The 14,643-nt window shown below is 40.3% G+C and overlaps 1 protein-coding gene across 3 annotated transcripts in view; it reads right to left on the bottom strand.

Annotated features, from left to right (window-relative positions):
- ALDH1L2 (aldehyde dehydrogenase 1 family member L2) overlaps positions 1-3,547 on the bottom strand; it is a 56,872-nt gene extending 53,325 nt beyond the window's left edge. For all 3 annotated transcript variants that reach the window (XR_009054686.1, XM_057741615.1, XM_057741616.1), the window contains exon 1: positions 3,424-3,547. Coding sequence is in view for 2 of the 3 variants with exons in the window: in XM_057741615.1 (XP_057597598.1) it covers positions 3,424-3,471 (48 nt within the window). In the remaining variant the exon portion in view is untranslated. The remainder of the gene's footprint in view (positions 1-3,423) is intronic.
- Positions 3,548-14,643: the final 11,096 nt, after the last annotated feature.

Genomic DNA, 14,643 nt, shown 5'->3' with positions numbered 1-14,643 from the left:
CATCGGGAGAGATTAAGAAGCAGTGAGCCAGGCAAGACACTGCAAGCGGACAATAATAACTAATTGGCAAAAAAAAAAACAAAAAAAAAAACTAATTGGCAGAGGGTTTTATTGGTATATATAGTTGCACTACTTAAAAAGATCCAACCATATCATTAAGCTGAGATCTTTAAATATTTCTAAGTCCTTTTCTTTAAGACAGAGAATGGAAAAATTATATCAGCAAGTGTTATAAACTAATTTTCTTCTTGGATTTTGTTAAGTTCTGGGAGTTTTTTTTCATTCCTCATTCATTCTGCTTTAATATCAAACTCAAAAGCGCTCTGTGATTTAGAGAAATGCAAGTCAAAGCCACAATGAGGTATCACCTCACACCAATCAGAATGGCCATCATCACAAAGTCTGGAAACCACAAATGTTGGAGAGGGTGTGGAGAAAAGGGAACTCTCCTGCACTGTTGGTGGGACTGTAAGTTGGTACAGCCACTATGGAAAACAATTTGGAGGTTCCTTCAAAAACTACAAATAGAACTACCATATGATCCAGTCATCCCACTCCTGGGCATATACCCAAAGAAAACCATAATCCCAAAAGAAACTTGTACCATAATGTTTATTGCAGCACTCTTTACAATAGCCAGGACATGGAAGCAACCTAAATGCCCATCAACAAATGAATGGATACAGAAGATGTGGCATATATATACAATGGAATACTACTCAGCTATAAAAAGGGATGAGATGGAGCTATATGTAATGAGGTGGATAGAACTACAATCTCTCATACATAGTGAAGTAAGTCAGAAAGAGAAGGACAAATATTGTATGCTAACTCACATATACGGAATCTAAAAATGGTACTGATGAACTCAGTGACAAGAACAAGGATGTAGATACAGAGAATGGACTGGAGAACTCGAGGTATGGGAGGGGGCGGGGGGTGAAGGGGAAACGGAGAAGAAGCGAGAGAATAGCACAGACATATATATACTACCAACTGTAAAATAGTCAGTGGGAAGTTGTTGTATAACAAAGGGAGTCCAACTTGAGGATGGAAGATGCCTTAGAGGACTGGGGCAGGGAGGGTGGGGGGGACTCGAGGGGGGGGCGTCAAGGAAGGGAGGGAATATGGGGATATGTGTATAAAAACAGTTGATTGAACCTGGTGTACCCCCCCAAAAAAAAATAATAATAATAAAAAAATAAAAATAAAATAAAAAAAAAGCGCTCTGTGATTTAAAAAATTTTTTTCAGACTAAGGTACAATTTACATCAATAAAACACACCATTTTCAGTGGAAAATTCTGTGAGTTTGGACACACAGTCATGTAACCACGGTTACAATCAAGATAAAGAATAGTTCCATCATCCCCCCCAAATTCCCTGCTTTGCAGTCAATCCCTCCCCTTATCTCCAGCCCTTGATGACCACTGATCTCTTTTTCTATCACTATAGGTTTATTCTTTCCAAAGTGTCAGATGAATGGACCCATATAGATACGCAGCCCCTTGAGTCTGTCTTCTTGCATTTAGCATACATATTTGAGTTTCATCCATGTTGTTGGATGTATCAGTAGTTCATTTTTCTTTTTCTGAGTAAGATTCTACTATATGGATAGATATACCACAGTTTGTTATCTTGCCACCAGCTGAAAGATATTTAAATTGGTGATTATGAATAATCCCTTTGTAAACATCCATAAGTAGGTATTTGTACAAACATAAGTTTTCATTTCTCTTAGGTAAATACCTATGAGGGCAGTTGCTGGATTATTTGATGGGTTTATGTTTAACTTAAAAAACTTAACTTATAAAAAATGGTCAGTTTTCCAAAGCAGCTGTACCATTTTATGTTCCCACCAGCCATGTTCGATTTTGAACAACTCTTATAGAACACAATCCACAGGATGACTCTCCATTTTCTATGGAGTAAAATACCCCAAATTCTTCACTTATTATTCCATGTCTTCCTTCTGGCCATTGAGGAACCTGTCTTCTTCCCAGCCATATGGCACTGCTTTACCACATACATTCCTGGAGGCAAACTCAGGCCCCTGACCCCTGACCATGCCTGGTGCTTTCCCACATGGGTGTCTTTGTTTATGCCATTTGCCACCTGGGATGTTCATCTTTTATTACTGAAATCTTATGTAACCCCAGTATCGACATCTTTTCATCCTTCAAGAATCCCTTCTGCTCTCCAAAAAAGACAATTAAATGAAAGGTGTTGGCAGAGGAGGCCAATAAAACAGGCAGGCACAAGTCCCTTACTCTCTGTGCCATCCACCCAGATTTCCACGTGCCACGTGGCAGGAGAAAGCTGAGGAGGAGTCCAGAGCACATCGTAGGAGAGAAAGCAAAATCTCTGCCAGAGTAGGTCTCTTTCTCCTTATTTAAAAAAAAAAAAGGTGAATACTCCCAAAATAACTAAAACTGACTGCATGGGATAAAGCGAATTCTCATTTCTGTGGCTATGCGGGGGACAAAAGCTTTTCCACTTACGCAACTTTGGGTCAGTTCTTGATGCTACTCAAGACTACTCTCTGCTCCAAGTTTTTTACATCTGGAAATGTTTGTGCATATGACTTCAGCAGACAAGAGGAATCAAAAAGCAAATTCTTTTATAACACAGAAAACACGCCCTTCCTATAAAACAGATGATGTACACGGGGTGGACTTTTTCTTCCCTAAACAGCTTGGAGTCTGCCTAGATGCAGGGAGGCATCTCTCCCCAGGCCCCCTTAGTGCCGAAGGCAGTGCCACATGCAACGTGTCCTCCTTCACTCCATTTCTGGAGAGCTGATGCAATTCCAAGGAGCGCGGCTGCGCCAGGGCTCGGTTTTTGCACCATAGTTCACTAATGTTCCAGGGTGGCTGCTTCTGCAGCGCCTGCTAATCCTAGAAATCTGGACACCTGCAGCGCAGGAATAATGAGCCTGCAGTCCCCGGCTCGAAGTGCCATTATCTGAATGGGCCCTGCTTGTCAGTCGGGAGCGCTCAAATCTCTCAGGCCGCGGAGGAGGACCCGGCTGACTGGATTCCACTCTCCTCCAGGAGGTGGTCTTGGTCCTGTACCTCGGCTCCATCTCGTAACCAGGCAGGGATTTCACAATTGACATGAAAACGGAAAGGAAGCCGATTCCGTCCCCCTTGCCGTGTAACTGTTTCCACCCTGTCAATCCCAGCTAGACATCCCCAGCCCCGTCCCGGCAGAAGACAATGGCTCGCTCGACAAGCCCCGTTCAGGACCCTCCCCGGACCCTTCTCCTCACTCTCCCGGTTTTAAAAACGTTGTCCAGGCCCTTAGCAAAGTAAACACAGATGCCCACCCTCAGCCCCGCCGCCCGGCCCGCCCGCTCCGCCAGCTCCGCATCTGGAAAGCAGCCCCGGGTGAGAGCCGGGACGCTCGCCGGGGCCGGACTCACCCGGCCGGTGGAAAAGCGCCGAAGCGCCTGGCTGCCCCGCCACAACATGCTGGAAAGCAGCGCTCGCGCCGGCGGCGAGCGGCGGCCGCTCAGCCTAGACGCGGCCTGCAGCCTCCGGGTCGCGGGCGAGTCCCGGGACCCAGCTCGCGGCCCCGCCCCCTCATCTGGCCGGGCTCCCGCGGCCAATCCCGTGCGACTGGGCGGGGCGTGCTCGCGTCTCCCGGAGCCGCGCGGGTGCCCAGCCAGAGGCACCGCTTCGGGCCGCGGCCTCGGTCCACTCTCACTAGCTGTGGGATCTTCTACCCGGCACTCACACCTTCTGAGGTACATAAGAATCTGCCTTAAAGGGCAGTCTGACGCCCCGAGTCATGTCCTTAACACAGTGCGTGGAGCCACGAAAGATAAAGGGGTGGGGGCACCTTCGCGACATAAGGATCCTGATTCCTACCTTGCAGTTTGATTAGAAGACTTAATAAGAGGTTGTGTATAAAGGACCTGGCAAAGGGCCTGGCACAGAGCTGGTCCCCGATGGATGATAGATACATGCGTAGATAGACGATAGACATCCTTTTCCCTCCCCTCCCTGAAGAAACGTTCCAGACATGCTTTAGCTGAGCACTTGGTCTCAAAAAGAACTCCTCAGCCTGGCATTCAAGGCCGTCTGTAGTCTGGCATTTACTCTTATTTCTCGCTGCTCTTTTGCACATGTAGTTCAGTCTGACATAGTACTTGCATATTCCTTCCTGGACAATGCTTCCCAGGAAAGCTTGCCACCTGTCACTTGTCACTGTCTAGGCATGACCAAATTCCCTCTCTTCTTAAAGGTATAGCTCAAATGCTATCTCCTGGGGGTATTTTTTTCCTGATTCTTTCCTCCCTAACCTCCTTACTTCCCCAAAGTAATCTTTCATTCCTCTGAACTGGGAAGGATTTTTGTCCATGTAGCTCTCATGATGCTTCTAAGTTGCGGCATGCGGACTCTCAGTTGCGGCATGCAGACTCTTAGTTGTTGCATGCATGCCGAATGTACTTCCCCAACCAGGGATCGAACCCGGGTCCCCTGTATTGTGAGGGCAGAGCCTTACCCACTGGGCCACCAGAGAAGTCCCGAAAAAGAATCATTCTTAAAGCCTGGAGAATTGCAGCAAACACCCAGGGTTCTGCTTTAGGTACTACCCCTTGAAAATTCAACCCACTTCCCTGACTGCATTTTGTGACTTCTTGCTTCTCTTAAACTTCCAAATATTGATATTCATTTTATTTGTTCTAAACTGGGGGGTGGGGGGGTAGGCAAGGAGTGTGGTTTTTCCTGAGCAAAGATTCCCCCACATACTCCAATTCCTAACTTTAGAAAATGAGTTTGTGTTCACCCCAAAATAGCAAATTATGCATCAAGATTTTCTTAAGAACTATGTAGTTCTCTTGATAATTGGAGGTTAGGCCAGATACAACTAGAGAGTTTGACAAACAAAAAATGCCTGCTAATCTAGACATCAATTGCCAGCAAAAATGGAGATGAAATAAACTTTAGAAACAAAAACTTGAGAGACTTTGTCATCAGCAGACACACAATAAAGGGAATATTAAAGTATCCTTAAAGCAGAAGGAAAATTACCCACTTGGAAGCCTGGAAACGCAGGAAGGAATAAAGACAAAAAAAAAAAAAGACCAAAATTTAAGTAAACACTGACCATATGAACAATAATAATAATGAAATCTTGTAGGTACATATATATCCACAAGATATGTTTATATATTAAAATATACAAACAACAATTAAAAATTGTTGGAGAGTTTGGAGGGCTGGGAGGAATGCAATATTCTTTAGGCAGAAGGAAAATAATCCTAGATGGAAGCTCAGAAATGAAGGAATGAAGAGCAACAGAAAGGGTAAATACGAAGACAAATTTAAATTAGTATTATCTAAAATGATTCTAATTATGTTTTATGGGGTTCAAAAATAAGTATAATTAAAATACACGACAACAATAGCATATGATAGTCAGGGAGAAAAGGTGAAGTTAAAGGGTTCTAAGGCTGCAGCGTTGTCTTGGAAATAATAAAAGTACTAATTTATGTTAGACTTAGTAAATTAAGGATGCATATTATAATCTCTAGTACAACTGCTAAAAGGATAGTAATACAATGTATAACTACCAAGTTAATAGAATGTAAAACTATCAAGATAATAGAATGATAAAAAAATAAATCCAAAAGAAGGCAAGAAAGGAGAGAAACAGGAACATGGGAGAGGTAGGAAGAATAGAAGGAAATTAGTAAAATGTTAGATTTAAGTCAGTAATTACAGTAAATGAAAATGGACTAAATGTTTTAATGAAAAGACAAAGGTCATCATTTGCTTTAAAAAACAAAACTCTGATGAGATAAACTTATAAAATATAAAGATTCCAAAAGGATGATTTTTAAAACAGCACTCAAACACTAGCCAAAAGAAAACGTTAATCTGACAGGAAGATGAAAATTCTAAGTTTGTATACACTTAATAACACAGCCTCAAATTTTATAAAGCAAAAATTACAGAACTTCAAGGAAAAACAGACAAACCTGCAACCATACTTGAAGATTTTTTTTAACACTGTAGTAATTTTTTAATTGAACTATAGTTGATTTACAATGTTATGTTAATTTCTGCTGCACAGTGAAGTGATTGTTATACATATATATACATTCTTTTTAAAAATTTTCTTTTCCAGTATGGTTTATCACAGAATATTGAATATAGTTCCCTGTGCTGTAGAGTAGGACCTTGTAGTTTACCCAAGATATATATAATAATTTGTGTCTGCTAACCCCAAACTTCCACTCCATTCCTCTTCCACCCTCCTGCCCTTTGGCAACCACAAGTCTGTTCTCTATGTCTGTGAGTCTGTTTCTGTTTCATAAAAGTTCATTTGTGTCATATTTTAGATTCTACATATAAGTGATATCATATGGTATTTGTCTTGATCTCTCTGACTTATTTCATACTCGAAGATTTTAACCTACTTCTCTTAACTGATAGAAGCAAGCAAAATATTAGCAATGATACAGAATATTTAAATGAGGTGATCAATGCATTTGGCGTAATTAAAACGTTTAGAAGCACCCAACCACCAAATACACATTCTTTTAAAATACATTAAAAAGATTTTCAAAAATTCACCATATGCTAGCCTATAAAGAACGTAAATCATAGTGTTTGACTCCGGCTATAGTGGAATGGAGCTAGAAATCAATAACAAAAAGATGATTGGTGTCATCGCCACTTCTTTGGAAATTATGAAATACACTCCTAAATAATGATAGCGGAAGTCACTGTAAGAGGCGGCAAATTCTTTGCTTTTCCCAGTGTCAGGTGTATGAGGGAGCCCGACATTCCCAAGACATCTTTGCTGAGATGAAGGAAATGAGAGAAAAAGTGCCTAGTCTAGAGAAAAATGAAGAAGCAAAGTTGAAACCAAGCTATCCTCTTCTGAGATGAAAGTCTGGGGGCAGAGTTCGTGATGAAATAGTTGCAAAAAGGCCATTTTAAAAATTCTGAGGATTACACCAAGGATAAAGCAAAAATGAAGGTCAAGCAATATCTTTTTATTACTATTATTATTATTATTAAGGTATAGTTGATATACAATATTGTATGTTTCAGGTGTACAACAAAGTGATTCACTATTTTTAAAGGTTGTACTCCATTTATAGTTATAAAATATTGGCTATATTCCCTGTGTCCTACAATGTAGCTTATTTATTTTCTACACAGTAGTTTGTAACTCTTAATCCCCTGCCTCTATCTTGCCCCTCCCTGCTGAAGATGAAGCAACTTCTACTGCAGCCTCAGATGAGACATAGGTGTCTACGGACCACGTTTCCCACTCGACGGTACCTTCCAGAGACCATTCCTTGTGGCTAGTGAACTGCCTGGCTGAGTAAAAAAAACTGAATTGGGAATCTTCTCATTTTTATTATCTCTTCTTAATATATTACTTCTCAGCTATTTGTTTCCTTTCATACACTATGTCATTGGGACAGCTTTGTAGGTAGCAGTGAGATGTACTGTTTCTTGAAGGGGTATAGTCTTAAAATTTGAATATGTATAATTTTTGGATTAAGCAATGCACCAATGAAAAAGACACATCAGAGAAGTATAATTTACTGAAAACAAATGTATATATTTCCTATTTTCCAGTATAGAACTAGTTCTAACAAGTAATAAGCAAATTATGATTTTAATGCTTTGGGTTTCCTCACTTAATTTTAAACTTTTAATATTTTTCTTATTTCATATAATCTCTATTGTGTTACTTTCCTCTGTCGTTTTCTTTTTGGATTTTGTAAAACAGAAGTTCAAGACCACAAATTAGAAGACATCCCATATTTCAAACAGATATGAAAGACGTGTCTCTGTGGTTGAACTTGATTTGCCTTAAACTTGTTTCATTTTTAAAAATAGAGTTTTTCCTGGGCAGAATTTGCCTCTTCTGGTGTAACCTTGTGTGACCCTAATGCTTACTTAAGAGAGCCCATGGTACCTAGTGTTTTTCACTTCTAGAGTGTTAGAATATCTTTTGGTTTTTGTTGAAGATGTGAATGAAGTTTGTATGTGCAGAGACTGTTGAATTCACTTTTGTGCCATTTTTGTAAATACAGTAATTTGTATAGCTTTTTGCAAATGTCTGAATTGGTTTCACACATTAAGTGATAGATGATGTGCCAAGTGGAAACCCAGGACTTCCCACCCAAAACTCTGTGGGTAAAGCTGTGTACAGTAAGAGTGGTTTATAGTTTGGGGCTTCTTGAATGTCACATTGAAATCTTTACTCAGCCTGCCATGATAAGTGTTTACTTTTGTGACTGATATCTGTGACGTTCAGGGGCCCTGTTCACACATGACATGTTGCTCAGGGATCTGCTTTGTCCTAGATAGAACATTCACTCAGAATTTTATGAAACTGCAAGTCATATAATTTATAAATTTTTTAAATATAGAAAAATTTTACTTTCGCAGTCAACTTGAGGATTTTAGAATAAAATTCTGGGAGTTTTCAAACTCTCCTTTTGTTTGGTTGCTTATTTGACTCAAACTGATGTGCAGCCAGTTTTACTATTTGGAAACATAGCTGTGTGTATTTATTTTGAATTTGTCCTGGTGAATATGTTATTCATTATTAGAAGGTGTTTTCTTTACAAATTCTCATTTTAATTAACCCACACTTGAACCTGTATTATTATTAATGTTTGATTATTGTTTAACTGAAAATAATTTCATGATAAGACAAATACTGGAGAACACTGGCCGAGGAACCTACAACAGGAAGAACTGGAGTAGAGGCCAAAAGGCAGAGAGTAGAGGCCAAAAGGCAGGGAAACGGGCAGATTTCAGCAGTCTCATGGGGGTAGAGAGAACAACTGAAGTTTGAGCAGCCAGGACTTGAGGAAGCAAGGTCTTGGCAATAAGGGAGATATGGAGGTGCACTTAGCTCCTGACACTTATTTTCAGTTTGAGGTATTTGCTGATTCTTAAGACACATGGATTAGAGGCTATAGAACCAAGCAGAAAATGGCAAAAAAGCACAGCAGAGTTTTCAGTGCCCAGAAGTTGGAGCTGAACATCTGCCAAAAGGAGGTAGTCCAGGAAACATCTCATCCCTCTCAACTGATACTCTTGGAAGATATCCCCCTAGCGAGAGTGCAGTTGAGAGGTAGAGCAACTGCTGTACGACCATAGCCTAGCCTCACGGGAACTCAGCCCTCATTGGAATAAACTGATCTGCCCTACTTTTAGCTGCCTGCCAAAAAATAAGGTCAGTCTTTTCTGTAGAAGGATAAGATCATCTAGAACCTCTGCAATTGTTCATTTGCCCGCATTCAATCCAAAACTGTCAAGGATATGAAGAAAAATGGCCCAAAGGAATAAACAGTATCGTATGAGAACTGCTAGGGTAGTTATGACCACCACCGCTTTCATATTCCCACCAGTAAACTCTGTGCAATAAATAAACCATATATTGCTCCATCACGTCTGCCCTCACCAAACTGTGTCGAATTTAAGGACAAGTGTTCAGTAAGTAATTTTTGAGCACCTACCATATTCTAGGCTCCGAAGTAGATGCTGGGCATGGAGAGGTGATGAGACAGATGCTTTGCTTCCCTCATACTGCTTATGGTCCAGCAGGGAATGGCAAATACGTGAAGTGTGATCATTGCTATAAAAGATGAAACAGAGTTTTATGGAAACACAAAGCAGGAGGACCTAACTCAGGGCCAGTGAGTGTGCTGATCAATCTTGCACCCCAGGAGTCAGCACAGTTCTTGACACACGGAACACATGTTTATGGAACACAGAAATAAACGAATCTCATGACTAGATAGAGGCTGAGGAACAGAGAGAAAGGAGTGACTACCTTAGTTTCACGGCAAAAGGTAGGATTTCAGAAAAGATTTAACACCCTGCCCACCCTGACCCACTCTGAAAGGTAAGTTTTGAAGGGGAGATTTTACCAAAAGATAAAAGTGGGCAACTTCCCTGGTGGTGCAGTGGTTAAGAATCTGCCCGCCAATGCAGGGGACACAGGTTTGAACCCTGGTCCAGGAAGATCCCACATGCTGTGTAGCAACTAAGCCCGTGCACCACAACTACTGAGCCTGTGCTCTAGAGCCCACAGCACAACTACTAAAGCCCGAGCACCTAGGGCCCGTGCTCCGCAGTGAGAGAAGCCACTGCAATGAGAAGCCCGTGCACTGCAATGAAGAGTAGACCCCACTCACTGCAACTAGAGAAAGCCTGCGCACAGCAACAAAGACCCAACACAGCCAATAAATAAATAATTTATTAAAAAAAGACATTCCTATTAAAAGAAGATATAGGTGGAAACAGCATCAAAGGTAAAAGAAATAGCAAGTAAAAGTTATGAAGGAGAGAAAGAGCATGGCAAGATCAGAAGTAGGTTTCTTAATGGTAACTGGGATAATAACTTTTAAACCTTTATTTAGAAGTGAAATACATTCTTTAAAGGAAATATTATGAAAAAGCCCAATGCATTAAAAAATAAAAGGCACGGGCATGGGGATCCCCTGAGTGAAAAAGAGTCTTTAATCCCCTGCTGTGGCCTCCAAGGCACTTCCAGGAAGAGACTTTGTTAAGCTCATTTTGTAAGCCACTGGGCGTTAAATCATTTGTGAACTCTGACAGTGGGCTTCTGCGGGAAATTAAACTGTTTACTAAGACATGGGCTGCATATAGGATGGGAAGCAGGTTTTGGAGTAGAAGTCATGAGTTCACGTGTAGACAAGTTGAATTTGATAAGATGCCTGTGGGAAGTTCCTGTGGCAATATCTAGTTGACTACAGAAAAATCGTGAGGGATACACCTAACACCACTGTGAATCTCAAAATTTGGTGATAGAGAAATCTTTTGCTCACACTCCTGAAGTTCTCCAAACCATATTCCTTCCAAGATAATTTCTTGTGTAAGTCATCACCCTTCGAACTGATCATCTTTCAACTTCCCCCCCAATTTTTCTCTCTTTTGATAATCTTCATTTTGACTAGAGAAAACAGTTCATTGCACAATTTCCTTTGAGAATTTATAATAGATTATTAAAATCTTAGAAGCTCTTTTGTCCTGGAGCCTAAACATAAGAACCATCTAAATAATGAAAAAACAAATAAATAATTACTTGCTCTAGTACCTGGCAAATAGTGACAGTGTGATCTGCTCGACTGCAAATGACCAAATGGCTGTTTAATGTAATCACCATATATTGCTTTTGGCTCCCACCATCTAAGCCCACATCTTGGGATAACAGTACCCTGGTTTTCATCTGAGGATCTGTTTTTCCTCCTCCTCTCTTATGCCATGTGGTTTCTATGAAGTTTCCTTTCCCCCTAAACCCCTTTGGATCCAGGGGTGGAGCACATGACTTACACTAAGCCAATCAGTGCACCCCTCCCACCCTCTTAATTCCTAGTAAAATCAAGGCCAACAAGACTTAATTCTGGGACTTCTCTTTGAGCTATCAGTTAAGCATGCTCTTTATCTCTCTTATGCTAGATTTGACATTGTGTTAATATGAGCACAAAGTAGCCAAGGGCTAGCATATGCAACCTAAAGAATGTAGCAAAAACTGTGCAAGAGATGGAAAAGAAACAGTGAAAAGTCAAGACCTGACATCATTTGAATCCTAGAACCAGATGCACATGAAGGCCAGTCCTACCACTACACGTTCTAAAATTAACATGCAGCAAAATTGACTTCATTTTTGGTGTACAGTTCTATAAGTTTTTTTTTCTATAAGTTTTTTTAAAATTTGTTTACTTACTTAGCTTATTTATTTATTTATTTTTATTTATTTTTGGCTGCATCAGGTCTTAGTTGCGGCATGTGGGATCTTTCATTGCATCGCGCGGGCTTCTCCCTGGTCGTGGTGTGTGGGTTTTCCCTTCTCTAGTTGTGGCATGCAGGCTCCAGGATGTGTGGGCTCTGTAGTTTGTGGCACGCAGGGTCTCTAGTTGAGGAGTGCAAGCTCAGTTGTTGTGGCACTCGGGCTTAGTTACCCCGCGGCATGTGGGATCTTGGTTCCCTGACTAGTGATCAAACCCACATCCCCTGCATTGAAAGGCAGATTCTTTACCGCTGGACTGCCAGAGAAGTCCCTATAAGTTTTAACGTATATATATATTTTGCATAAGGAACACCACAATCAGGATATAGAATAGTTCCATTCCCCAAACATCCTCCCCGCTAAATCCTTGCCCTATCCCTTTGTAGTCATATCTACGAACCACCCCTGAACCCTGATAACCACTGACATGTTCTCTATCTCTGTAGTTTTATCTTTTCAAGAATGTCAAATAGGGGCTTTCTAGGTGGCGCAGTGGTTGGGAATCCGCCTGCCAATGCAGAGGACATGAGTTCAATCCCTGCTCCAGGAAGATCCCACATGCCGCGGAGCAACTAAGCCCGTGCACCAAAAAAAAAAAAAGAATGTCAAATAAATGGACTCATGTAGTATGTAAGTTATTAGACTGGTTTTCACTCACCATAACGCCCTTGAGATTCATGCTAATATTTAGAAATTTTCCATCGTGGTCAGAGAATATAACTGTAATACTTCAATCAATTTAAATGTACTGAGACTTGTTTTATGGCCTAGCATATGGCCTGTCTTGCTGGGTACTCCTTGTATACTTGAAAAAAATGTCTGTTTTGCTGTTTTGGGGTGAAATGTTTTATAAATATCAATTAAGACAAGCTGGTTGAGAGTATCATTCAATTCTATATTCTGTCTACGTGTTATATCAAATACTGAGAAAGATGTGCTAAAATTTCCAACTATAATTATAATTTTATCTATATCTTCTAATTGTCAGATTTTAAAGCAAAGTCACTGACATTCTGGATTCTGTTACATCCTTAAGAAAATTATTGGGGTTTTGATTTAGAAAGAAGTAAATTTGCCTGGACTCAAACCCTGTAAAGTGCAGTCGCTTATGTTTCTGCTTAGTTCTTCATTTAAACAAAGATTTGGCCAAAATTTTTGCTCAGATTATGGGGTTCACCCTCTTCACTGTTTCCCTGATGATCAGTTTTCCCTTCTAAATGTCAAGCTACTTTCTCTGCCAGCGCAATGTCTATTCTCGGCCATCTTAAACCCAAAGGGCCTCAGCTTTTGCTACCTGAGGTGCACATCTATTGGGGAACATATGTTATGAGAGGGGAGCGAACACACTTCTCACCCAGTGCTGTTGTTTTTCAAGGACTCCTGACTGCTATTTCAGCAGTCCCTGGACATGTAGTTCAGAGGTCAGCCAGGGATTTGGGCAGAGTTTATACTCAGATTTTGGATCTTTTCCCTTCTGTGGGTCCTCTGTTTCAGGATTCCCTCCCAAGTTTCCAGGTTCTCTTCCAACAACGCTGAACTCAGTTTGCTACCACCTTGAGCCGGTAAGACGGCAGTGTTTCACTCCTGGATTTGAAGGGGTGAGGGGCACTGTCAGGTAAAAAGCCATGACTCACAATTATCACCAGTTGCTGAGTAAATTCTCCTGTGGTTTCTGCCAAATTTATTCTCTTTCAGGTCTTTAAAAAGTTATCTTTATTATATTTTGTCTACTTTTTTTTGTTATTCACTGCAAGTGGGTTCATGTGACTGCTTTAGGCTGCCTCTTGAGAAGGACACAGAAGTTTCTTGGTGGATTACTTTAATATGTTAATTAAAAGATTTTTATAAGATAGTTATTTTTAAAAATTAGGTTATATCAACCCACTCTGTAAACTAAAACTTATGTAGGAAAACATACATATGTATTGTGTGTATATGTCTATTGTTCATTTTGCTCTTTTGGAGTTAAAACAAGGGTTGGCAAACTTTTTCTTAAAGGGCCAGAGAGTAGATATTTTAGGCTGGTGGGCCCTCTGGTCACTGTTGCAGCCACTCAACTCTGCCATTGTATTGTGAAGCAGCTGTAGACAAAAACGCAAATAACTGGGCGTAACTGTGTTCCAAAAAAACTTTATTTACAAAAGCAGATGGTGGATCTGCTGACTGTACTTTGCTGATGCCTAACTTAAAATATCTTAATAATATATCTTACCAGACAACTGGGCTCTTTGGAAGATTTTAATCACTATGGTATATTAGAGAAGGTCCTGATTAAATACTGGTGGAAGAAATGAATAATTTAAAAAGCCACTTTATTAAGTGATTTTTTATACTTACATATTTTTTAGCCAACAGTGCCACCTACTGACAAAGTAAGAGGAAATAATTTTCCTGTAAGATGAATATTATAGAGCAATTGAAAAATAATAATTGGTTTATTCTTTTGACAAATATATATATAAACATATATATAGTATACCAAGTACTATACATGGAATTGAACTGTATCAAAGAGACATGGATGTTCATGTAGTTTATAGAGTTTATAATCTAGTGGGCGAGATAAGCAATGATTAAGCAAGTAATCCCCAAAATAAATGATCCAAAATTTTGATAAGAGTTACAAAAGAAAGGAATATATGGTGAATTTCATATTATAGGAGTACCTATTTGGGCTCGTGTATTCAAGGATGTCCTCACTAAGAAAGTGATATTTAATCTGAGATATGAAAGATAACTGGAAGATAGCCAGTGAGGGGTAGAACTTTCCAGGCAAAAAGAGGGCACAGTGTGTGTGCAGGCCTTCTTGTGGAAAAAATCTTGGTTTGTTGGAGGAACTGAA

This window comes from Hippopotamus amphibius, chromosome 7, assembly GCF_030028045.1.
Source record: "Hippopotamus amphibius kiboko isolate mHipAmp2 chromosome 7, mHipAmp2.hap2, whole genome shotgun sequence".
In the NCBI taxonomy this organism is placed as follows: Eukaryota; Metazoa; Chordata; class Mammalia; order Artiodactyla; family Hippopotamidae; genus Hippopotamus; species Hippopotamus amphibius.
Note: the sequence above shows the minus strand (reverse complement) of the source record. Positions and strands in the feature narration are given on the sequence as shown.